This window comes from Gallus gallus, chromosome 3 (assembly GCF_016699485.2).
Source record: "Gallus gallus isolate bGalGal1 chromosome 3, bGalGal1.mat.broiler.GRCg7b, whole genome shotgun sequence".
Classification (NCBI taxonomy): domain Eukaryota; kingdom Metazoa; phylum Chordata; class Aves; order Galliformes; family Phasianidae; genus Gallus; species Gallus gallus.
The window spans coordinates 28,601,967-28,625,859 of record NC_052534.1 but is presented as its reverse complement, the minus strand read 5'-3'; the positions used below and the strand labels follow the sequence as shown (position 1 = coordinate 28,625,859).

The 23,893-nt window shown below is 38.3% G+C and overlaps 1 protein-coding gene across 15 annotated transcripts in view; it reads left to right on the top strand.

Moving 5' to 3' along the window:
* Positions 1–23,893, top strand: part of DAAM2 (dishevelled associated activator of morphogenesis 2) — a 207,324-nt gene that overhangs the window by 2,599 nt on the left and 180,832 nt on the right. For 3 of the 15 annotated variants that reach the window (XM_046938818.1, XM_046938816.1, XM_046938817.1), the window contains exons 2-3: positions 7,192–7,276; positions 16,577–16,641. Coding sequence is in view for 7 of the 15 variants with exons in the window: in XM_025148874.3 (XP_025004642.2) it covers positions 15,270–15,328; positions 15,470–15,534 (124 nt within the window). In the remaining 8 variants the exon portion in view is untranslated. Of the gene's footprint in view, positions 1–3,541; positions 3,575–7,191; positions 7,277–15,223; positions 15,535–16,576; positions 16,642–23,893 lie in introns of those variants that run through there. The other 12 variants (XM_040697627.2, XM_040697625.2, XM_040697626.2 and 9 more) reach the window with 7 other exon arrangements.

Sequence of the window (23,893 nt, the reverse complement as noted above, 5' to 3'; positions counted from 1 at the left end):
TTGAATGCAGAAAATTGGAGATATGGATTATGTAAGATAGATGAGAAAGCAGTTAAAGGCTGATCTATTATGATTTGCTAAGAAAATGAGTTTTATTTGACTTAAGAAAATTATTAGTGGACTTCATCGAGGAGGTGTAATATTTAATGTATTGTCACAAAAAGTAAACACTGATAACAGGATTGAGAGTCATAAGGGAGCTAAGATATCTAGAAAAGATGAGTAATCATGAGGATTAGAGATTTTACACTTAGAAGTGTAAAAAAAGTTGCAAAGCCAAGCAAGTGTGCACCTGAGGACTAATAACAATATATTCTGCTGCAAGCTGGAATCCATTCAGCTAAAATTGTTAGAAGAAGATTTTGTTGCTGTGAAAGTCAAGATGACAGCTGCTATAGGAAAAAGGCAGCCATGATTCTTCAATGAAAAATGAATGTTGTCTTATAAAGGAAAGAATGCCCTCTCACAATTGCTTTGTGTGCATTTATACTTATTTTTATTCCTTCAAGTGTTTGAATACAAGCGTTATTGTAATGATTATGCTGATGGAGACCGTTCTGTAAGAGAAGAGACCAAGAGGAGATGATTTATTTAGCAAAAAGAGAGCAAGCTATATTTGTTTGTGTATAAGTATACTATGAGAAATTGTCGTGGAAACAAAAGAAGCTTCTAAAGTAGACGTAAGAACAAATGTAAATAATTTATATTTAAATTGGAAGAAAATACATTGTTTTAGGGGTTTGATTGGCCCCTTCAGATACTGAAGAAAGCAATCAGGTCGTGGAAAAAGTACTATATGACTCTGTTAACTTACATTAGCAGAGGTTTGACCCAGAAGGTGAAATCAAAACCTCTGTTCCAGAAGATCTTTTTTTGAGATCAGTGAAATGTCTTTCTAGAAGTACACTAGGTATAAGCAAGTTAGGACAGTTTGAGTATTTTTGTTTTCTAAGCCACTTGATGGAGGTTAGCCTCCTTAATACATCTTAATAGTACATCTTAATCATGCTAATATCCCCACATCTGGGAGTAATGTATATCTACTTACTGTATAAAGTCACTGTTGGTGGATATTGTGGAGTTCGCAAAAACAAACAAACAAAAAAGGTGTTTTGCTTGTAAGGCAGTTGTAATTTTTATGCTGTAGGGAACCTTCAGTCAACTTCACAACTGAAAAAGCTACAAGGTGTACGTTGCTTCTAATTAAATCAGTCAGCAGTTGTATACCTCTACATCCACTGAATGATTATTTCTCTTACTATGCATCTTTAGATCTTCATTTTACCTGTGGGTGATCAACCCTTCTGAAGTTACTGAGTGTCATTTTCTCACTCTCTAACATCTTTGCCTACTTCAGCTTGTCCAATACAGAAAATAGTAAGAAAGTGAATATAATGCTTATAAATCTCTTCACCATCATTTCCCTTTTCTTAGGGAGGTCCTGCGGGAAATTAAAGGCCAAAGTTTGAAACAATGTAGCAGCTGCAGCAAAGGAAATTTTATGCTGCTTTAGGAATGGATTTCTAATCTCCAGGTGGAAACCAGTAGAATGATTTGAGACAAATATGAGCAGTATCTTTTTTTTTTTAACCTACAATTACAGGAATCTTCTGTTGAGACTTAGCTAAAGAGCTAAATTGGCTCTTAAAATTTTCCAAATATATGGAAAAGAGCTCATTATTAGAGTTAACAGTGAAGAGCTGATTACAAAGGTGCGGGAATTGTAGGACATCTTCCTCTTACTATGAACCAGGAAGAACTGTTTTTTCATTTCCTACAGCTTTGAAGGAAGCCTTTAAAGATGAATCCTCAAGATGACAGCTAACTCTTTCAGACTTGTACTAGTCTAGTGATCGCCTCATATGCTGGAGGCCTGAAAAGCTTTGGTTTCCTTTTGATTTGCTTTGTCTTCTCTGGGAAATCAACTGCTACTCCAAGAATTTATGGTAAACCTCAGGGATAAATGTAAAACGTTTTTCAATTAATGTAGTTGAGAAAGCGCATCATAGACCATTTGTAACCTATAGGCTTGAAACGATTGTGTAATTGTATGTAAGATTAGAGTTACAGGATCTGGCAGTTGCGTGTTTTAAAAAGTGTAGCCATTGCTTTCTGAATTAATAGCTGCAGCATCCTAACTAGTCATATATGTAGTTTTCTTCTGATTAAAAATAATGCAGGTCGTAGTATACGTTGGAGCTGGAAGTTCAAGGACTTGTGTTCCATTATGTCACCTAGCAACTTAATGTGCTTCCAAATAAACAGACTTGTAAGTTTTATTATAGCCCAAACTTTTAAATCCTTTCTTTTTTTTTTTTTCCAAAGTTTTGCTTTTCACGGACTTATTTTTGGCAACTATTATGCTGTTTGGCTGAGATAATGATTAGAAGCTAGAACGTTAAAACCTTTCCATAGATCAGCTGGAATGGATGAAGAGTCAAAACTCTTGCCAAAGTCTGAGTTTGTCTCATCATTCAACTCCTGGAAACATTAGTGCCAAATTTGTATCTTCTGCATGACCAGAAAGCATTTATTTTTCTCTTAAATAACCGGAATTTAAGATCTAAAACTTGGCCTAAATTTAAGTATAGTATCAACTGAGTGCGTTGTATCAGCTCTGCCAGGAACAGTACAGACTTCACGTGTAGATGTGGTAATACAGATGTATATATGTCTACACCTGAGTGGCATAAGAAAAAGGGACTTTATTCTTTAAGACATGTATGTCTCAGATATCCCCAAGTGCTATAGCCATTTTTTTTTCTGCTTATGTATTCCATCTTGAAACTGTTAATGCTTCCCTGTAAATCGCCTTGTTCCGCTTTCAGTAGTCCAGTGCTTCCAGAAAGGCTGTTTCTTTTAGGCTACTGTTACAACCTGTTTCTTAGAAACAGTGTTACATCTTCATACACAGTATAGTTAGATTTGTGAAGTACTGTATGGGAACTGTTGAATCACAGCCTGAATCTCTGATTGATCACCTGAGGTGAGCACTGAGTCAGCTGTGGGAGCACAGGTGAAGGCAATTCAGCTGTGTGACCGGAAGGGGTGGAGCCTGGCTGCACCTCTCCTAGACCCTACTTAAGGGCTGACTGCCCCTGGGAAAGGATCTCTTCCTGGAGATCGCTCCTCTTGGATTATTTTCTGCGAGCCTACAACACAAGTGAGCATTTTTCATTTATTTCCAATTATAATTTTTCTAGCTATACTGTCTGTGGATACCGATCTAACCACACCACTCTGTATATTTGTTGATTATACAAGTACTTTAAGATTTCACAGCTGTACTGGTATTCTCACAAAACACATTAATGTTTCCTAAGAACGTATGTCTTAATGATGACAGCCATGACTCAGCCATGACAGAAGATCTTAAAATATCCTCTTGAGGGCTTTTATATATACATGTATACATGTATGTATTTGGTTTTTTTTAGTGTAAACCAAAATTCTACTGTGATGTGCTGACTGTTGTAGTCAACAAACCATTTCATCCAAGCTGATTTTTTTCTTCCTGTTTTTTATCTATCCTTCTGAACAGTAAACTGCATCCTTTGATGCCGACTGCAATAATGTAAGTATTATCAGAACACTCTCATTAGCAGAACTCTGATGCAATGCAGGCATTTTCTGCACAATTTCTCTCCCCCAGGACAATTTTTTTTTTAGTATTATGAGCTTTTCTTAAACTTATTATTTTGTCTTAATGCCACTGATTGATCTATCTGTGACCAAGGGACAGTTAAAAGGCTAAGTGACACTGAGTAGAAAGGGCTGTGTGATTTTTGTTGTTCTTTTTTAATCTAAAGACTGGTGAGAAATGCAGATTCTTATGTTACAGTTAGGACTATAAATCCTTTTATAGTTGTAATATTGGTTTATATATGTTTTTGTTTGAAGTAGATTACAATCCTATCAGCTTCAACAGAACCTTATGAAACAGTTATTAATTGTTGTTTAAAATACAATTTAGAAGTCAAAGTCATGCACTAGAAGTTCTGCTGGGCGTTTGTGTAAGTTTAGAATAAAGAGGAAAGGTAGGAAGTAAAGAGAAAGAAAAAGGAAGGAGAAATATAAAGAAATATTCCTGCACCAAACAGCTCTTGTTATCCAAGCTTAGGACAGAAGGCAATGCAAAATAATTAATTGAAAGGAAACAATATGGATAATATTAAGACAGTAGTCAGAGGCTGACTCACATATTTTTTTATGCAGGCAGTACATTCTTTAATCATAAAGAAAATTTAAAGAAAGATGTGCAAGTGTACAAATCTTTGAGCTGCTTTTTTCAGATATGAAAACTAGCCTAGCAAAAAGCAGGGACATTTTTTTTGAAAGTATAACATGGAGGTGATGTTATCAACTGAACACAGAAACCTGTCTACCACTTGGTCGTGAATTAAGTGACAGAATGGATAAAGATCTTAAAGACAAGCAAAATAATTTAATGAAGAAGGGATAGTTACTGGAATCACCATCAGTATAATCTGTGATAACTCAAAGGATGGTTTTTGCAACAGTGTTCTGAATGTGTGAATAGTGTGGGGGGAGGATGTGGTGAAAGATGATTACAACCATAGAGTAAAACTCAATTTTGTGTTTCTGAAAGATAAAGGTAAAATGAAGGCATGGCACTGAGGTTTCACAATTATCACTAAATGAAAATCAAGCATATGATGTAGAGAGGAATACTGAAGGAGGCTTTAGTATGCAAATATAAAGGCAATCTCCAGACAAGAAAATAGGTTGTGTGTTTTAGGGGATGTAAAAATGGAAAGGAATCAGGAAAGTAAAGTATTAGTTTGACAACAAAATGAAATAAATGTATTGGAATACTTGAGGGCGTTTTGGTTTACCCATTTTTACCCATTTGTTTGGGTGGAAGACTGAAGCATGAGATCAGTGAAGGGAGAATGGAGATATAGAGGAGAGTAACTGAGGAAAAATACAGAAAGGTAATTGTTTATCTTAGGAGAAGATGAATTAAGATAGGATGACAAGTACATGTCACAGAAAACTGTTAGGTGAGCAGATATGAAGCTTTTGTACCTGCAGATTGATTGAAGGAGTTGTACAAGAAGAGAAGGTTGTCTAAATATCTTAACATAATAAAAACTAAGGGAATTGAGACTTCTCAGTTACATTCATCTTGAAGCTGCATTAATGAACATGCATAAGTGCTTACACTGACTCTCATGCTTAAACATGGATATTATGATATGCTACATATAGGCAATTCAGACATCAGCATGTTTTAGCTGCAGAGATGGTACACGCCGTTTCCTTAGAGGTGAACATTATGACATAGAAAAATCGAGTAATGTGTCCCATTGTGCGAGCACAGACTGAAATGAAATCAGAGAAAAATGGTGCCCTCAATACCAAGCTACTAAATACATTAAAAGACCACCACTAACCTTCCAACTACAATTTCCATGTATTTGCATATTGATGTAAACAAGGGATGAACAGAACAATGTATGAATCAGTGCAGCTGTGTTCATGTTTGCTACTCCTTGTAAAGTTGCTGGTTTTCCCAGAGCTTTGTTTTTAATGCTGTATTCCTTCTGTATAATTCTGTGAATAGATGGGATCTATGCTTAAAAACAAACAGAATAAAACAAAGAATATAACCTGTGAAAGACTCACAACAAAACAGTGTAAAACTAAGAACTAGTTTGAAACCAGAGAACACAGAGAACAGCATGTTGCAACATCATGCCCAGTAGTCTTCCCTTTCCTTCTTTTTCCTTTTTTTCCCCCCGACTTTTTCTATTTCTTTTCCTTTTTTCTTTATATTTTTGAGTAAGGTGGGAAAAGAGTGGTTTTTTTCTTCATTCTTTTTTCTTGTCCACTTTTTTATTTTTTATTTTTATTAAGCCAACTGCTATTGCTCATTCAAGCCTCCAATGCCAGATCCATTTAAGGCTGGGTAATTTTGTCACACACTGATGTTTTGTGTCTGCAATTGAGAAATCTTGTAAGTGGATAAGAGTTGGTATCCAGGGACTGCAAACACCCTTTATTGCCAATGTGAAGGAGCAGGCTTCCTGTCTGAGGTGATGCATTACAATAAAAACATGTTTGTTTACCCAGTGTTGCTCTTATATCTACATCTTGCCCATGGATCACATATTTAGTTGCTGTTTAGACTTACCTAACATCTTTCAATTTGAACTCCCCAAGCATATAACAAATAAGTGAGTTTCAATTTGGGATTAAATTCTCTTCAAATTCAGGTTGAATGTGGGACTCTAAGATTACATACAGAAGCAGAAAGATGTGCTTACCTGTTTTCCCTGTCTGACTGAAGATCTTTGAGGTTAAGTAAGTTGGCTAAAATTGAAAATAGAATAAACCAAAAAGCCTAGCTTTCTGAGTTAATAGCTATGCTTCACTTTTCTTCTTTCTTCACTGAATTAGAGTCTTACTGTAGTCACTGTCCAAAAAATTACAATTGTTTTTTGTCTTTCACATGGTGATTATGACAAAAAATTCAACAACACTCTCTATGGATACATGAGTGCATGTCAGAGGTATTTATATGTCAGAAGGTGAGTTTCCTAATTATTGTAGAGATAGTTTGTCCGATAGACAACACACATATCAGTAGCATTTGTTGATGGTATGTTATTAATCTAAAAGTTTCTTTTACCATGAGAAGATCAGGAGTTTTGTAATTGTTGCTTGGATTTGCATTGTTTTTCATCTTCCAGGAGAGGGCAGAGATTTGTACACACCGCAGTCAGATTTTTCCAAAGCTATACAAAGTTTGTTTATAATAGCCATCAAGTACTAGATTTGAAAACATGGTTCAACTCATATACTGGACTGTTTCTGTGAGAAAGTTCTGTCTGTCAAAATTTTCTTCAGAACATGGATATTCATTACAGATTCATTACAGTAACACATAAGAACTTGCTTTTATAAAAGGTGATCAAGAATGTTAATGTTTTTGTCATAAAATAAACTATTACTTTGTGAACTAAGAAAAAAATGTTAGTGTATCCATAATAGCATAGGAATATGAGAGGCAAAAGTTTATATTAGATAAAATGTTATAGTTGAATTGGGAAGGTATCACATAGTAAGCAGTTTGAGTCCAAAAGCTTGTCTACTTTCCAGATGTATAGACCTAATAAGATGTGTAAGAACTCCCTGCAAAATTTTGGTTTTGTTTTATATTTACAGAGGAGAAGTCTCTTCAACTGCATGAAGAAAAAATATTGCATGAGAAGAAAACTCCTTTGTTTCCCTGTCTACTGCCTACTTTCAGGTAAATTTTTGCTAATAAACAAAATCCAGACATAAAGAGAAGGATCTGTCACCATCAAGTGAGGTATCTCTGTAGTGTTACCTACTGTTGTGATGTTTCTCATGCCCTTGTAGGCCTTATGTCTTAGAGTATGCTAAAGCACCTCCAGAAGCTTAATCTTATGTTGTGAGTGTGATCTGGAAGTAGACCAAATGATGACTGCAGAAAGAGAAATGTTGGGAAGGATTATATAACATCTCAGGAAACAGCTAAGCTGTCTGATAAGCAGTTCTTTACATTACTTATTGGAGTTTCAGGGTAACACTGGGTAAAGCTGAGTTATGTTGGCATGAGGCTCCTTCCAAATAATTTTGTATCATAATTGTTGACTAATTTGTACAGTTATTGAAATATTTTTCTTGATATTTGAAAGTCTCCAGGTGCCAAGTGTGTATCATAATTTTCTTCCACTGCACATAAAATTACTTAATGAATATTGGCTTGCAGGATTATTATCCTTCCAGCTAATTCCCAGTCCAACTCAACTTGCCTTTTCCTGGGCTTCTTGCCACATTCCATTTTTCCCTATGCTGTTGATGTTATGTAGGACTGAAATGTGGAATTATCTACAGTTCATAAAAGAATCAAATACCTTAGGCTGTTTTTTCATCTATTATTAATAGACAGTAAATGCAAACATGAGCTAACAAAAGGCAAAGGATAAACACATTTAAGACAGACCAGTTCCCAGAGATATAATTTAGAAACCTGTCAAACAATTTCTGAAACATGGAAGAATGATGATTTCCCATAGATTCATTGTATATATTCTGGCACTGTAACTTTTGTTTTATACAATATATATATTAATGCGGTTATTACATTGGAATATCTCAAAGAGATTTACACGTATCAGCAAAATCAGACTTACAACACCAGTGTGGATTAAAAAAAAAAAAAGCCAAGTAATTTGTTGCCAAAAAATGTATCTTTGCCTCGGTTAACAGCTTTCTGCTACTCTGCCATTACAGTTTCACAAAATACTTCATTCACCAATTCCTATTTATTCTCCTGCGTTCAGGTTGCTTTTACATTCTCTACTTTCTGAGGCTACTCATGGCCAATCTCATATAAATTAATTATTCTGGGAGAGCTTATTTCTATGTGAAGGAACTCATGTTCTTGTGATCCTTCTACTGCTTTCAAACATTACTGCATGCTTGCGTTGTTTTTGACAGTTACTGTCTCAATGTGGAGCAGTTCTCATCAGTTTCAGAGCTGTGGAGGAAGCAAGTGTCTTCATATTGTATTTTCAAATAAGCCAAGAATCTGTGGAAGTGCTTAGTTGCGAATTTGTTAGTTGTGATTTGCTGTTCAGTAGTCCCTTTGCAATGAATATAGTCTCTTTAGGCAAACTGCCTGGCCCTGTGTTATTTTTTTTCAAGCTTTCTTGTGTTTTTCTATTCATTTAAACAGGTATTGGTTTTATCTGATGACACATTTAAGGTTTTATGTTATGTATGTAGGTTGCTCCCAAAGTAATGCCCCCTATTTATTTCCATGGAAACTGCAACAAAGAGTACAATAACACTACTTAATAGAGCAAATTCCCAGCTAAAAAACACCATCTTTCAATATAGTTGTTGTCATTAGCTATACATTTTCACCAGCAATGAACAAGAGCTTGCATTCTATACTCCTCAAAATCTGCACCAGAGGAGTTGACCCACAGTCATACCACCCACCACCTCATTGTCACATCCCTTGTTTGATCTCCAGAAACATTCAGCAAGTGTCAGTGAATGTCAATGGGTGCCACTTTTCATCATGGAGGAATTCAATGTCACCTTTGCTTCATATACACTTCTGTGTCAGATCATTCTGTCAGACTGCTCCTCTGCTGCCACCTGTTGTGTGGCAACAAAATAGGATGGAATATTTGTGGGGAAGTTCAACCTCTACTGCCATACTGCCAGCATCATAAAATAGGAGGCATTACTTTCAGAGCCAATCTTGTATGTAGTTCTATGCTTGAAATAATCAAAGGGAAGGACAAATCAAAGATGTATAGCTTTTTCTTGTTACATGATGGTTTAAAAAGTTCTTACAAGTATTCTATCTTCAAATTAATTCAATTACAAAACTGGATTTTATCTTGTCTGGAATGGGGGAAAAAAGAAGTTTAATAGCTTTCTTTACAGGCTCTGTAGAGAACGTATCGAGAGCAGTTGTGAGGGAAAGGACTTGGGTGTGTTGGTTGATGAGAAGCTCAATGTGAGCCTGCAATATTTACCTGCAACCCAGAAAGCCAACTGTATGCTGGGCTGCATCAGAAGAGGTGTGACCAGCATGCTGAGGGAGGTGTTCATCCCCCTCTACTCTGCCCTTGTGAGATTCCACCTGCAGTACTGTGTATGGCTCTGGAGCCCTGAACAAAAACAGGACATATGTCTGTTGAAATGGGTGCAGAATGGGCCTTTATTCTTGGTATTTAGAAAGAGCAAAAAAGACAGTAGACTTAAATGATATAGTTTCATTTTGTTCTGTTTGCTTGTTTCATTTCTTACGTGTTAAAAGGTCATTGGGATACTTCTTAATGACAGTCAACATCCCGTAGGTAGGTTGTCTAAATTCCACCTTCTGCGAGTGAGGTAACCATGGTTATACAAGGTCATTTTTGGCTTGCCTGATGATAAAATCTGTGGCTTGAGCAGTCTGAAGAAGTGTGTGCCAAGTCTTTGTGCTTGTGTCCGTAAGACAGTACCGTGTTTCAGAAGCAGAACCCAAGAACTTAAGTTTTAATGCCCCAGCTGCTGTTTATGTATGTCGTGGTCAAGTAGAATCACAGGAAATGGCAACTCTGCTAGAGGAGAGCAGTGTAGCCATGTGATCAGTAGAGCAAAACTCCTGTAGTTGGGTGATTCCAGAGGTTATACTCATAAGTCATCAGTAGGATTACAGATGCAAAGATTTTGTAACTTATTTTTCATTAACAAATGATATAGAAAGAAAAATAGTAAAGAGGTTAAGAATTGGTAAAACAAAGCATTTAAACTTGTGCCAAAGTTACAGCACAAGCTTTGATTGCATTGCTCACGTTTTCCGGATACTTGCTTCATCCCATGCTTTAGGCACACAATGGCTGTAGCAAGAGCTGCAAGGAGAAATAGAATTCTCTTGAGCTGAATGTCTTGACTTAAAATGCAGGGAGCCTGTCATATCCCACATTCCACCATAGCAGAAGTGAATAAACATACCCATATCATAATGTGTTTTATGTAAGTTCTCGTGGTGTTGTTTTCAATTTTTACATTTGTCACTTTCCAACATTTGATCTCCCAGCCTTAGTATTCTTCTAATGTTAATAAAAATGTAATGTGCTTAGCTATAATTCCATTACCACTTCCAGGCTTGATAGTTTGACTCTGTGGGCAAGTGATGTACTTGCATCCACCTCCACGGAAGAGATTTTCTAAAAAGTTATTTAAAGCCAGTGTAGGAAGTGACTCAGAATAATTGCTAGTCTAATAGGCATTCTTGGTTTCCTGGAATCTTTAAAATATAAATCATTTGCTAGAAGAGAGAATTTCTAAGAAACAAAAGAAATGCAATATGCCAGTCGAGGCACTTAATTTTGATGCAATACACACAGTAGTATAACTCTCCTTCCCATCCAGAATCCCCTGATGTTTTGTAGCATATGGTGATAGTTGTTAATACTAACTAGTGATGCTTTTGTCTGCGTGGCTGTATTCTCTCTGTGTGTTTTTTCTGCTCATCATACATCTTTTGCTTCTTTGAAGCATCTGTGCTCCAACAGTGCTCAGCCCAGTATGTGTGAAAAAGAAGCCAAGAGATTATTGGCCCACAAAGCACTCAAATGACCTTGGTTAAACTAAATTCACTATATAATTTTTGGTGGTAAATGAAATAAATCTGAATTAGCTCTGGGAATAGGTAGTTGGGCTGTGATATAATACGCAATTTTTGTTTAATTCTGATATTGTATAGCAGCAGAAAAATTCTAGTTTACAACTGTCCAAATAGTCTGGCCTCCTCAATTCTCTTTGGTCTACTTGACTGGAGCAAAGGAGTCAGAGCTGAGCCACAGCTCCCTGAGAGGGACAGAGCTTGCTCTTTCCTGCCTCCTGTTCTGCTGGCAGCAGTGACTGTGTGTGCTCAGCACGTGCTGCCCTCTGTCTACTTCCATGTGTGAGTACTCTCCATCAAGGTTAAGGCTGTTGCTAAATTCAGTTTAGGAACTCTGTCTATAACTCAGTTTCTTCGTTCAGTCTGCAGTGTGCTGCAGAGATGCTGGTTTTGTAAGTATTGCTCTAACACTGCACCACTTTTAATTGGAAGGTATCCTTTAGTTTTGTGAGCTTCATTCTAGATTCTTGCTTTTGGTGACTTTGATACTGGAAGAATCAGAGTATAAAGTGCTTTCTTCCTATACCCTGGGTACAGATTTTTACATTGTCATGAATTAATTATGGTACTCAGACACTTAATATCATTTGTATGACTCTGTATGAACATCTTGTGTGTAGCATGGTATAGCACCAGTGTGTGTTTTCTTCCCCCTTATTTGTCAATTACAGTCCCTTGCTCAGGACACAGCAAACTGTGGCAGTGTCTTAAAATGTTCCTTCTTGCTGGCACATACCTGTTTGTAACACAACACCGGCTTCCCATTCCCACGCTTAACCTGGTTACTGGCACCTGGTAAACCATGGGGCTGTTTCATGCATTAGAAGTGAAGACATCTAGGAAATCTGTAAATGGTTTCACTCTGGTCAGTGCAGTAGTGAATTAAATCTGGATGCCAAAGTACACAGAGGATAGGATTCTGTCATGCAAAATGAAAGGAAAATCACTGGGTGGATTCAAAAACTATGTCCAAGACTGTGTGCATCTGAGGACGAAGATAGAGTTCTCTGCATTCTTTGGTGTGTGCTATTCTTTTGAATGTATGCCATAACTTTGCATTTCCTGACTTCAGTGGCTTGGAAAAAAAAATGGCTGATTGCCAAAAACTGAAATATATGCAGAAACAACAATCAAAACAATGCTGTGTCAGGGGGAAAAAAAAAAAAACACCAAGAAGAAGCATCTGAATGAACCTCATGCTTCAAGGTGTAAACTGATCAACTGTGGGGTTCGAGGAAATATTTCTATTTCTTCTTTACCACCCTGGTTCTTAGGTAATGCTACAGTCCACAGCTGTCTGGATGCATTGTTTTCCATTCTTCATGTACTGAATCATCAGGTATCTAAATAATGCTTGAGAGGCAATGTACAGGCCTGGACAGCTGAATAGTCTGTTCCACTATGGCAAGAAGAATGGTATTTGAATATGGTTTCATTTCCTTTGGTTTATTATTTTATGTATGGTATATATGGTGTATATATATTTTATTATTATGTAGCACTAAGGGAGTGAAAACTATACTGTTACAGTTGCTGCTGTGAATATACCGGACTGTTTTGGATCTGAGGAACACACACACTCTTGTTTTGTCAGTCATGTGCTAGTGATGCAGAGGGTCCCATTCTGTTCTCTGTTTTTTAGGGTTAAGTAGTGCCTGTGCTTGTAGTGATCCTGTGTGCAAAGTTATTTTTCACTCTCCAAAATTGCATGCCTCCTGTATCATTTGGGAGAAGTACTGCTTTAAATAAATTTTGATTAAAATTGAACAAATTGTGCTCATGAACGTAAACTCCCAGCCCACTAGAAAAAAACCAAGTTCTCCTGTATAGGCAACAGAATGAGGTATTGTCTGCAAATGGGATCCTTGTGCTCTTCATATGGTGTTGTATTCTGTAAAGGGCTCCTGTGGATGTAAGCCTTACGTGGGGTTTTTTTGGTACAGGTTTTGAGTATGTAACTATACAGAACTGCATATACCTTCTTTTTATTTCCAGAAAAAATACAGCAGATTCATGGAGATACTATCATACTTTGCACTAAATGGAATGCTGTAGCACTTCTGACTAGGGATGAATGTTCTTGGGATGAATGTATCTGTGAGGCAGCTACATTTTAAGAGGCAGAACAGTTTTCCTTGTTTTTGTTCATATCACAACTAGGCAAAGCATTTTTATATCTTAACATCTTGGTCTTTTGAAATAAAGAAATGCCACTTGTGATTAGGTCCCACTGTAAGACAGGCTGCAGTTATTAATGGTTTACATCTGTGCAATATACAGGATTTCCACTGTTCCTCCTTTTCAACTCTCTATGAAGTTGGTTATAATCCTATAAATTCAACAGAGAAAAGCAGGAGTTATGGGAAAAGCTACCAACAAACAGCAACTGAATAGGGCTGATCTTCAAGAAGAGTAGAATGCAGCATTGCAGAGTAGGGAGTCACATCCTGAGTTACCATTGCTGATCTTAAGAAGACAAGTGGCAAATCTGGTAGCTAAAGGGGAAAGAAATTTACATGTTCAATGCTTGGGTTGCATGCTGGATTCTTTTCTATTACATAAAAGCATTTCTTTTCCTTCTTGGAATGTTTTCTTGTTCCTGAATCTGTGAGATTCTTAGACCCATCTTAAGTATAAAGAAGGGAAGCTTTTCAGGGAGACGTCATTTTCTTTTCAAGGTTTGGTCATAGGAATGATAGGGCAAAGCATGGGGCTAGCTGCCATCAAAAGATGATCAAAGCAGGCTTTATTTGAAGCCTTTAAAGTTGATCACATGATTTCTACTGATTTGAAAGCGTTCTGGCTCATGCCCAAAAGCTATGATGGTAGAGCAGAAGGAAGCAAGCATGTGCTCATGGAAAACAAATTCATACAGCCCTTACTCTACCAGTAAGTTAAACAGAAAAGAGCTTTGGTTTTACATTTTTTAATAGCATTCACATCTCCAAAGTGGTATTAAGACACATACTACTTATAATTGTTTACAAATGGAAATGATGGGATATAAAAAAAAAAAAGCTTATAGTAGCAGCATGTTTATAGGCTCCTCCAGAAAATGTTGAATAAGTTTTGAACTTCTTACAGACATTTGCCTATAATTGGAAAAGGATTTTCTCATCTTAGATGAGACTACTGATGCTTACCTCAGCTCCTAAATGTAAAACAAAAGGGTCTTATCAACCCAAATTTGTCACTGCTTGCCTCTAAAGGATTATACCTTGAGAGAATTTTGCTCTTCAACCTACTTAAGATTAATGCTAATACTTCTGATTCAGTTTTTGCTCTAGCATCTCGTCTCTTCTACACTGTAAGTGGCTTTCACAGCAGGTGAAACATATCATACTGCATGTTTAGTGATTTGTACCGAAAAAATAACAGAAATAGAGTTGTAAAAAGGCAGAGCATGATAAAAATCAAAGATCAAATGAATTTTCGGAGCTGTTTTTTTATCTAATATGAGACACTTCCAGGTGTTCTGAAGTTAAGAGGGATGCTGGCCCACATGCTTGGAAAAAATTCCAGCTGGAAGGGTTTAGTGCAAAACTGAAAAAGGATGTGGACAGGATGCTTGAAAGGGCTGTTTCACTCCTCTTATAGTTAAATCTAGTCAAAGCCTGGACACAGCAAAGGGCTGTGGTGTGAGAGGGAAGCCTTGTTGCCAGTCTTGAAGCACACAGTGTTAAGGCACAGCTGTGATTGGAAAATACCACTTTCCAAAAGGAGACTTACATGGCAGATAGTTATATCCTGGGTGTGGGTATAATATACCATGGGTAGAAAAGTACAGGGATTGTCTTTTGCTAGGGACTTATGCAACCACTTATATAGCTGCTCACCATTTCCTCCCTGACCCCCCTTGGTGGGATTTTCTATCCAAAAGTATAAAAATTACAAATCCTGAAGAATAGCAGTCCAGGCTCTACCTAGAGAAACTTTTAGACTGTTCATGCCATAAATATCTCTTGGAGGCTGTCTGACGTCAGAGGGTTTGGAGAGAGAGGTTGGTCTGAAACTGAAAACAGCAGCAGTTCCAGTCTTACTGCAATAGTACAGCCAGTGAGAGGAGCAGCACAGGCGTTTCTCTATGTGGATTATAGGACTGCAGAATGGGGAGGAACTGCACAGACTGACGGGCAGTACAGTGTAAGTGCAGCTGCAGCAGCAACTCTTCTCATATTTTTGCTTGTTTTCAAGATCAAATCCCTGCCAGTACTGCCTGCCTTTTTTTCTTCTTTTCTTTGCTTTTTTTTTTGTTTGTTTGTTTTGTTTTTGTTCTCCTCTAAGAGGTCCTGAAGACAGCCTGGCAGCACACACAGGATTCAGGTTTGGCTTGATTGCTTCTCTCACAGGTATGCAGAGGGGCTGACCATGCAGGTTATTGTGTGAGTCTGTAAATGAACTGGGGGGACGGACAATGAAGGAAAGAGAGAAGGAAAAACATATCTCTGGGACGCTACTAAATTAACTAAAATGTAGCTTCTTTGTATTCTGGTAGCAAGACAGCAAAATCTCAGGTAACTGCCAGCCCATTTCACAATGCAAGAGCTGTGTTTTTTTTTTAACTCTTTAATCCCTTGTCAGATTATGCAGCAAACAGTTCCTCTTTCCTTATGGGAGAGACAGGAAGTTTCCTGGCTTCTTGACAACGCAGCCTTGTCCTACTAGTGTTTGCCAGACTTCTGATGATAATAGATACTAACCTGAGTATGCATTATTGCTTGCTAAGTCTGACAAATTTAGCGCCTTGAGCCTGGATACTAAGGGCGATCCAAAGAACCCACTGCTTCTGCAGATAAAAGAGGCATCTTTCACATGCAGAAGCTAGCTGTAACTGAGTCATATATGAAGGAGGCAGCTACTGGAATTAGAGTGATTCTGTGAAAAATCTGCAGAGTTACTACTATAAACATACAGTGCAAGTCCTAAGGAAAGCCAATAATTTGTAACTTTTTTTTTCTGATTTTACTTTTTTGTCTTATAACTCAGCAGCTCAGAGATTCCTAAGCCTACTCCATAGGGAGAAGGTTTTATTCGTTTGCACCTAAAATTCTGTGCTTGATTCATGTGATTTACCTTACCTCCCTGCCCACCCTTTCCCACCTGGGTGCTGCCCACTCTGGGAGAGGTGGGGTCTGTTCCCAGAAGCATAGAATTGTAATTGTAGAGTGGCTTAGGATAGAGGGGACCTTAGGGATCATCAAGTTCTAACTCCCCTGCCCATAAGGTGAAGCATCTGTCCTCCTCAGTGGCATCTTTTCTATCTAGACCCTTGACAGAACCAGCTCATTTCCTCAGATAAACAGAAAAGTTTTGTACCCCCTGTGTGAATTTAGCTAATACTTGTAACTCTAAAAAGCTCTTTGCCAATTAGAGTGTGCTTGATCTGTGCAGGTGCTGGAAGGAGAGATGACGCCCTTGAATATAAACGCAGTGCTGGACTGAGAAGCAGGAGCTATGTGAGTTGCACAATATAGTGTGCTGAGCTGCTAATAATTGGCTTCAGCCAACAAGCAGTCACAAGAAAGGCTGTTGCGTGTTGCTGTTCTGTAAGCTGAGTTGTTTTGGTAATGGAATAAGTCTGCAAATACTTTTCCTCTTAAGGGGGTTGGAATAGATTGCAGGGGGAATTAAGTAAGGAGGAGGGAGTTTCTCAGAAGTCACCCTGACAAATGAACTAATTAGCTGTGCTGAAAGTGACTGTAGGATTGTCCCTTTCCATGTCTGAGTGGTTGGTAGCCACTGTGCTGGCTTATGTGATGGGAAAGCCCATGCTAGGATATATTCCACATCTAGTCTCCACTGAGGGATGCCGTACAATGCAAAACAAGCTAGACTGAGATGGAGAAAAAGAATCTGTAAGAGAGCATGTGTTCTCAGAGATAGGTTCTGCAGAGATATACTTTGGAAGTGAAGCCTCCAGACTTGGTCTGGGATTTGGGTTGCCTTAGTGTGACACTTCAGAATTCTTTTCCTCTCCCCCGTTTGCTTCTTATTAGATTTTCTTCCAGTAGGACAACACCTCCCTTTCCAGAAGCTGCTTTATTTTCTTCACCACAGCCTAATCATGTTGGCTGGCAATGTGAAGGAACACAAATGTAGTAGGTTTTTATGAAACTTTTTGCCCCAGTAAAAGCTCAAGGGCTGTCACAGCCAAGGCAAGTGTCTGTGAGTGAAGGACACTTCTTGATTCAGCAGTTGATCTGTTTCAAGTGTATTGGCCCGTATAAAACTAAGATATACAGAACAGGTGAAAGCTAAGAGGAAGGAAAGTAGGACTAAGGAGAAAATTCCAGAAGTGGAGTGTATTAAGCTGACTGGTTCCTTTCTGTTCTAGAGTTCCTTCTGTCTGCATTTCCATCCCAATAAGGAGTGACACTCTCTGCAGGGGTCTGTGAGCTTGGAAGTTCTTTGTGGGCTTAGTCGTGGCTCAGAGTGAAAGCTACTTTTGAGGGGAAGGCAGGAAGAGGACTGGGAGAGGAGCTACTGATTTGTCAGGAGATGTATTCATGTTACAAAACACTGAATATATGGGTTGTCACTCAGTATACTTGAGTCTGGATGTAGTCGTATCAGCCAGGGAATTGTTAGTTCTTTCACTGGTGGACACTGACCCTAGAACTAAGTGATGTAAATGCAATACATACAGAGCAGATGTCTTTTCGGTTTTGTTTTGCAAAATAGAAAGCAGTTCTGTATTACAGTTTATGACAATCACAGTGCAACCCTGAGGTTTTAAAGGTCTATATTATGTGTTCTGAAGTGCTGTCTCATGGTTTCACAGAGCTGAGTAAGCAAATTCTCTGGATAGCTTAGTGGCCTTACCACACTGTATCACTTGTCTGCTGCTATTCCTGTTGGTTATTTTGGTTGTGTTCCTCATGTATAAGAGAGATCATTCAGTTCATCTTGAATCAGTCATAAAAAAATTTCTTACCAAGTCCAGACATGGTGTGCACTGTCTGTATTTTATCGGCAGAGAGACACAGCTAGAGCTGAAGAGCATCTTGGAGGTAGCTCTCAGATTGTTCTGATTTTGCTTTATCTTCCATCATTACCATAAAATTCCCCAAGGTCCAATGGAATTCCAGAAACCCATGTAGTCACTGCAAGCCAGCCATGTGACCTCACTGTTGAGCAATCGGGGCAGAATTTCCTGACACTTAAAGGGAAGGATGTGTGCATAGTTTGGCTCTCAGTGCTTTAATTGCTGTGAATTTTCAAACCTGGGTCAATCCTATGGAGATCTGACCTTCTCTCTTCCCTGCCCCTGCAGCCCCCAGGCAAGCACAGCGTATTCCACAATTAAAAGAAAATTGGCTGTTCTGATTTTCATTGGATAAAAGAATTTTCATGTATGTTCCTGTGGATTTTTTTATGTTGTTGACTGGTGGTGCTGCCGCCGCTAATGGCTTTTCTGTTTTCACCAGCAATAGATACTTTCTTATATCACACTTCTTTAAATTGTTGCATTTGTGGAATATATACTAGCATGCATTAGATGTGATTAATTTCTCATATTTCTGCAGTTCCACTCATCAAACAGAAGTAACAACACCACTACCACCCTGCATGTATCAGACTGAGGACTTGTTATCTTCTAAGCTCTGTGTAGATATCACATTTCATAGCACCATGTAAATTACTTAAATGGGAATTATTAGGGTGGGTTCTCAGCCAATGTAAATAGGTATGGGGTCCCCCATGCACGTAGGATGAACGTATTCCAACTTAGGATTTGGCATGGTGTCTTCAAATTGGTAGTGAGTGACCTGAGGCACATGCAGTGCAAGTCTGCTGTCATTTGTACCTGTGCAAGTTTTCTGTTATTCTGTATTGTTCAAGAGTCTTATTCCAGGATTCAATTATAAGTAAGTTCAAATAGCATCAGAATTTGGTCCAGAGAAACTGAGGCCCAAGTTGTGCAAAGTAACCTGTAATTTTGGCTCTTTATTTTTAGTGTCTTGTTAAGACACTTGAAAACTGAGACAGCCAAAATTATAAGCTGCTTTTGAAATGCTAGCTGACTGACTTGGGCAAATCTACATAGTGGGTTTGATTTTTCTCACATGCTTTTTACAGCACTATAACTCTATGAAAGTCATCTAAGTTACTGCTGTTTCACAGCAGTGAGAGTCACAGAGAAACGTGCCCCATGTTGCCAGAAGCTCCCATGAGCTCTAGTGTGTCAGTCCTGTGCTCAAATTCCATTTTTCTTGAATATTTGGGATGTGCTTTGATTTGATTTGCTAGAACTGTATGGCCACTTGACCATGAATACATCACACACTAAGCAGTGCTGTTGTCAGTGCAGTCTCAAGAATTTTTAGGGCTGTGTATTAAAACTGAGCCTGATAATGGTCAAACAGGCTTTTTCCTACAAAGTATTTCCCTTAGGCTTTGTGTGCTTAATATGCTGCCCAGATTTCATGTTACACGTTAGATTTACATTTTCAATTTGTTTTGTATTTTATCACTTGAGGTATTGGTTTCTTCAATGATCTTTATGGTGTCAGATGGCATCTCCTAATGGTAGGAGTTTTCTAGACTTGGAACAACATGGGATAACAAATCTGACCAGGAGAAACTCATGTTTTTTGGATTTGGTAGAAAATTTAATCTGAGAGTACTGGAGATCTATACAAATGATAAAGTTTCTCTGGATTTAGAAATTACAGAGGCTGACGGTGGAAAGAGGGAAGTAGATAAGAATGGGTAAAATGGAATTTAAGGAGTGGGAGCTGGAGATCATAATGATGTGTTTAGACTACAGGAAAATGGAAAGAGAGTTAACCTTGAGGAACTAGGAAAATCTTGGCAGTAAGGGAGGAATAGGCTCCCTCCCGTAATAACAAGTGCTTGCACACTTTCCAGTTTTGCTTACTACAAAGTATTAATCATTGCAGTTGATATTTCTGCTTATGAGCTCTGAAGTTCACATTTGTTTTTGTTCAGTGTATTTTTCTCTTCATTGTGTCCCAAGATGAATTAAATGCAGGCAATGTATGTGCCAGCCCAGCTATTCCTTGAACTATGGGCAAAACTGAGCTGTAATTCCCAAAGACTCTCCTCTGTTAATTTGGTATATTACTTTTTTTTTTTAAGAAGGTATAAGCAAGGAAGCATTTTTACTCTTATGGCTTTTATTATTCAAAGTACTAAACAAACCTGATTTGAGGGGCACTGTATTTTGTTTGCTTAAAAAAATTGAATTAATGAGCCACGAAGTCTTAAGAGAATCTGCACAGTACTCAGTAGGAAAATATTCATTTTAGAAGAAAATCAAGTCCAGTTTCACCTTTTAAGATCTGACCAGAAAATGAGTTCCCAGGGAGTTTTCATAAATTTAATACACAAATGCATGCACACTATAGGGAAAAAGAACATTTCTATCAATGAGTACCATCAGGGTTGGGTTTGATTGTGAAGAAGTCATGCAACGTTACGTTTTAAGGCTTTAATGTCATGTGGTAATACTCCCTTCTCCCAAGACAAAGCTGTGGGAAGAGATGAAAAATCTTAGGGAATGTGTCCACTAGTAGCTATTAAGTATGATAACCTGGCTGTATTCCCATCTTCTAGTCCTAAACAACTGAGAAGACTGAGCAGGGATAGCATCAGACTATATATGGTGTTTTTGTTTGCTTTCCCTAACCATTTGCAGCTGGCTGTTATTTGGAGATAAAGTACAGGTTTAGATGGACATCGGATCTGACTAGCTGTAGTCAATTTTTATATTCTTGTGGTCTCCAAGAGACACAACACTGAAGATCCTCTGACGTGTCAGCTGTTGTAAGAGGGAGAAACAATCATCTCCCTAAGATTTGGGCTGAGGAAACTGTAAAGGTACATATAAATCTTCACAGACTTGTTCAAATATTTGAGTCCTTTAAATGCCAAGGATGATTGTGGAGAAATTACACCTTCATTTTTTAGTACTGTCTCAATCTGCTTGTCAGTTAAAGAAAGTGACTGTCAGCTCCCTCTGTCCCCAGTTCAAAACTGGATTACAGACATTGCCAGTTTTTTGCATAAAGGATTTCATTGGCTCTTTCATTCACTCTTCCAGTTATTTATAGAAATGTTTCACATTTTCTCTTGAGCTAAACTATTTCTGTAAATTTTTACATTTCATAGAGTGTACTCATCAACTGCATGATTGTTGCTGTTTTTTTCATAATTAACAAATATTTTGGGTGTTTCTATTTTCCAGGAAATCTCAGGGCTTTTTAAAAAAAGTTGAAGGTTATTTTTAGATGTTTCAGGCTGGTCTTGAAAAATCATTAATCTATTTGCACGCTCTTGGTCCTACACTGTCATCTGTTTTCTTTCAAAGCTGTGACAGAAATATGTGGGAATTCCATGTTGCTCTGTATCAGCTTGCCAATTCTCCTAATTTCCTTGTCAAAGAAAGCAACCTTTTCAAGATGGAATGAAACTACTGTAGAGGTCTATATGTATCATTGCATATATCTGTTTATGTGTAGAAATTTCCTGGACATTTCTAATGTATAACATGATGTAACTTGGTTTCCCTCTAACACAAAGCTATTTTGTTCCCTAGAAACATTATAACAGTCTAATCCCTCTCTGTAAATATGTAGTCAATAAATCTTCAGCCATAGCACTTTTACTTTCCATTGATTTAAGATCAAGCCCTTGAGTGCAGTGGGTATGGTATACTCATTGGCCAAATTGTTTCTTATAGAGGTGCAGCAATTTCCTATTTAACCATGAGGGGTAAAAGCAAGAGAATGTATTCTTGCCTGCAATCTTCCACTACAATGCTATGTGAGGACACAGGAAAGAGGTTTAATAATGTTAGCAATTTATTCTTTGCATTCAGCACTTTCCTTTGAAAATTTTTAGAGCTATTAATGGATTTAGCTCTCTATGAAACTGAGGCACTGCCTATTCAGATGCCTGCAACTTGACAGGAGTCTGTACTACCATATAGATACTCTCATTGCAGGTAGGTCAGAGTTTGACTTATGACAGTGCCTTTATCTTTTCTTTTGTCTCCTGCCTTGTTGGTAAGCCATATATTGACAGAAGTTATACTTCTCCCGGAATGAAAATTTATCACAGAATCGCAGAATTGCAGGGGTTGGAAGGGATCTCAAGAGATCATTGAGATCACCTTCCCTGCTAAAGCAGGTACCCTACAATAGGTTGCACAGATAGGTGTCCTGAGAGATTTTAAATATCTCTATAGAAGGAGACTCCACAACATCTCTGGACAATCTGTTTTGATGCTCCATCACCCTTACCATAAAGTTCTTCCACATGTTTTTATGGAACTTCCTGTGTTCAAGTTTCAGGCCATTGCTTCTTGTCCTATCACTACACATCACAAAGAAGAGCCTCACCTCACCCATTTGCCTCCCACCTCCCTTTAGATATTTACAAATATTAATCAGCTCCCCTCTCAGTCATGTTTTTTCCCCACGCTTAACAGGTTACTCAGCCTTTCTTTGTAAGGGAGATGCTCCAGGCTCTTAATCATCTTTGTGGCCCTCTGGGCTCCTTCCAGGTGATCCCTGTCTTTTTTTGCACTGGGGAGCCCAGAATTGGGCATAATATTCTATATGTGGCATTCCCAGGGCAGAGTAGAGGGGGAAGATCACCTCCCTCGACCTGCTGGCCGTGTTCTTTTTTTAATGTATCCCAGGATACCATCACCCTATTATGGAGGATGTGTACTACTCCCTTTGTTTCTCACTCCCTGATTTCTATGCTTCCCAAAGCATCTAGTTGTAATCCTCAGTTCTTTTTTTCCTCTCTGTCCTTCATTTAATATTTTTGCCTGCATTAAGGAGACAAAACTCATGTATTTGCAGTAGTGATTACTTCTAAGAGATTTGCCCTAACTAGGTGGAATGAGTTTATTTGTTTGATTAAGAAGCACAAAACTGTAGATAGGGTTTGTCAGGATATTGTTCTTCCTTACAAATGTTGTCAGGAATGGGGCCATCAGTTAGTGCAGACAGTCTTGGTTTTCTCACTGAGTCACTGGCCATTAAGTTGGGATGCCTGGACTGTGAGTACCCTGCTTAAATCCATTTGGCAGAATCCTGACCCCCTCCAGGCAGGCGACCCCATCAGCATCTGCACAACAGATGAAAGAAAGCAAGATCTTGACCAAACATGAGGAGACTTTAGTCCTTTGCTACTTTTGCAGCCGTATGTACAGCAGGAACCAATTAAACTGTTTCTAACAGCTGAGTGCACAGAGAGACAGTTGGTTTTGTTCTAGCCCGTGCTCTGATCTGTCAGCATCCTTCTTCACTGTTATACAGGGAGAGAGCAATAACCACGCTAGGGCCCTGCCAATATGAACTGTCTTCCAACTGTGCCCTACTGAGATATGAACTTGCCCTCGTTGCTTGTTTCATACTTTTACTGCCCTAAGGGTCACGCATCCCAATGAGTGAATTTCTCTGGCTCTGTTGTAGAGGCCCCAAAATATGTTGCCAGTGACAGAAGTACAAAGCTTGACCTTAGTCTTTCATCATCAGCAGGATTCAGGCAGTCTGTGTGAGTGTTTCTAAGTCTTTGGCACTCACCATTATTAAGTTATCGGGAGAAAAACAGATGCATTTTCTGACTAGGTGAAATTTTCCTGGGGGGACCCATGAACTGTTTTCCAGCTGTGCCTGGGCTTATCTAGAATAGTTTCATGTACCTGCTGGGGGACACGTGTTAAGCTAT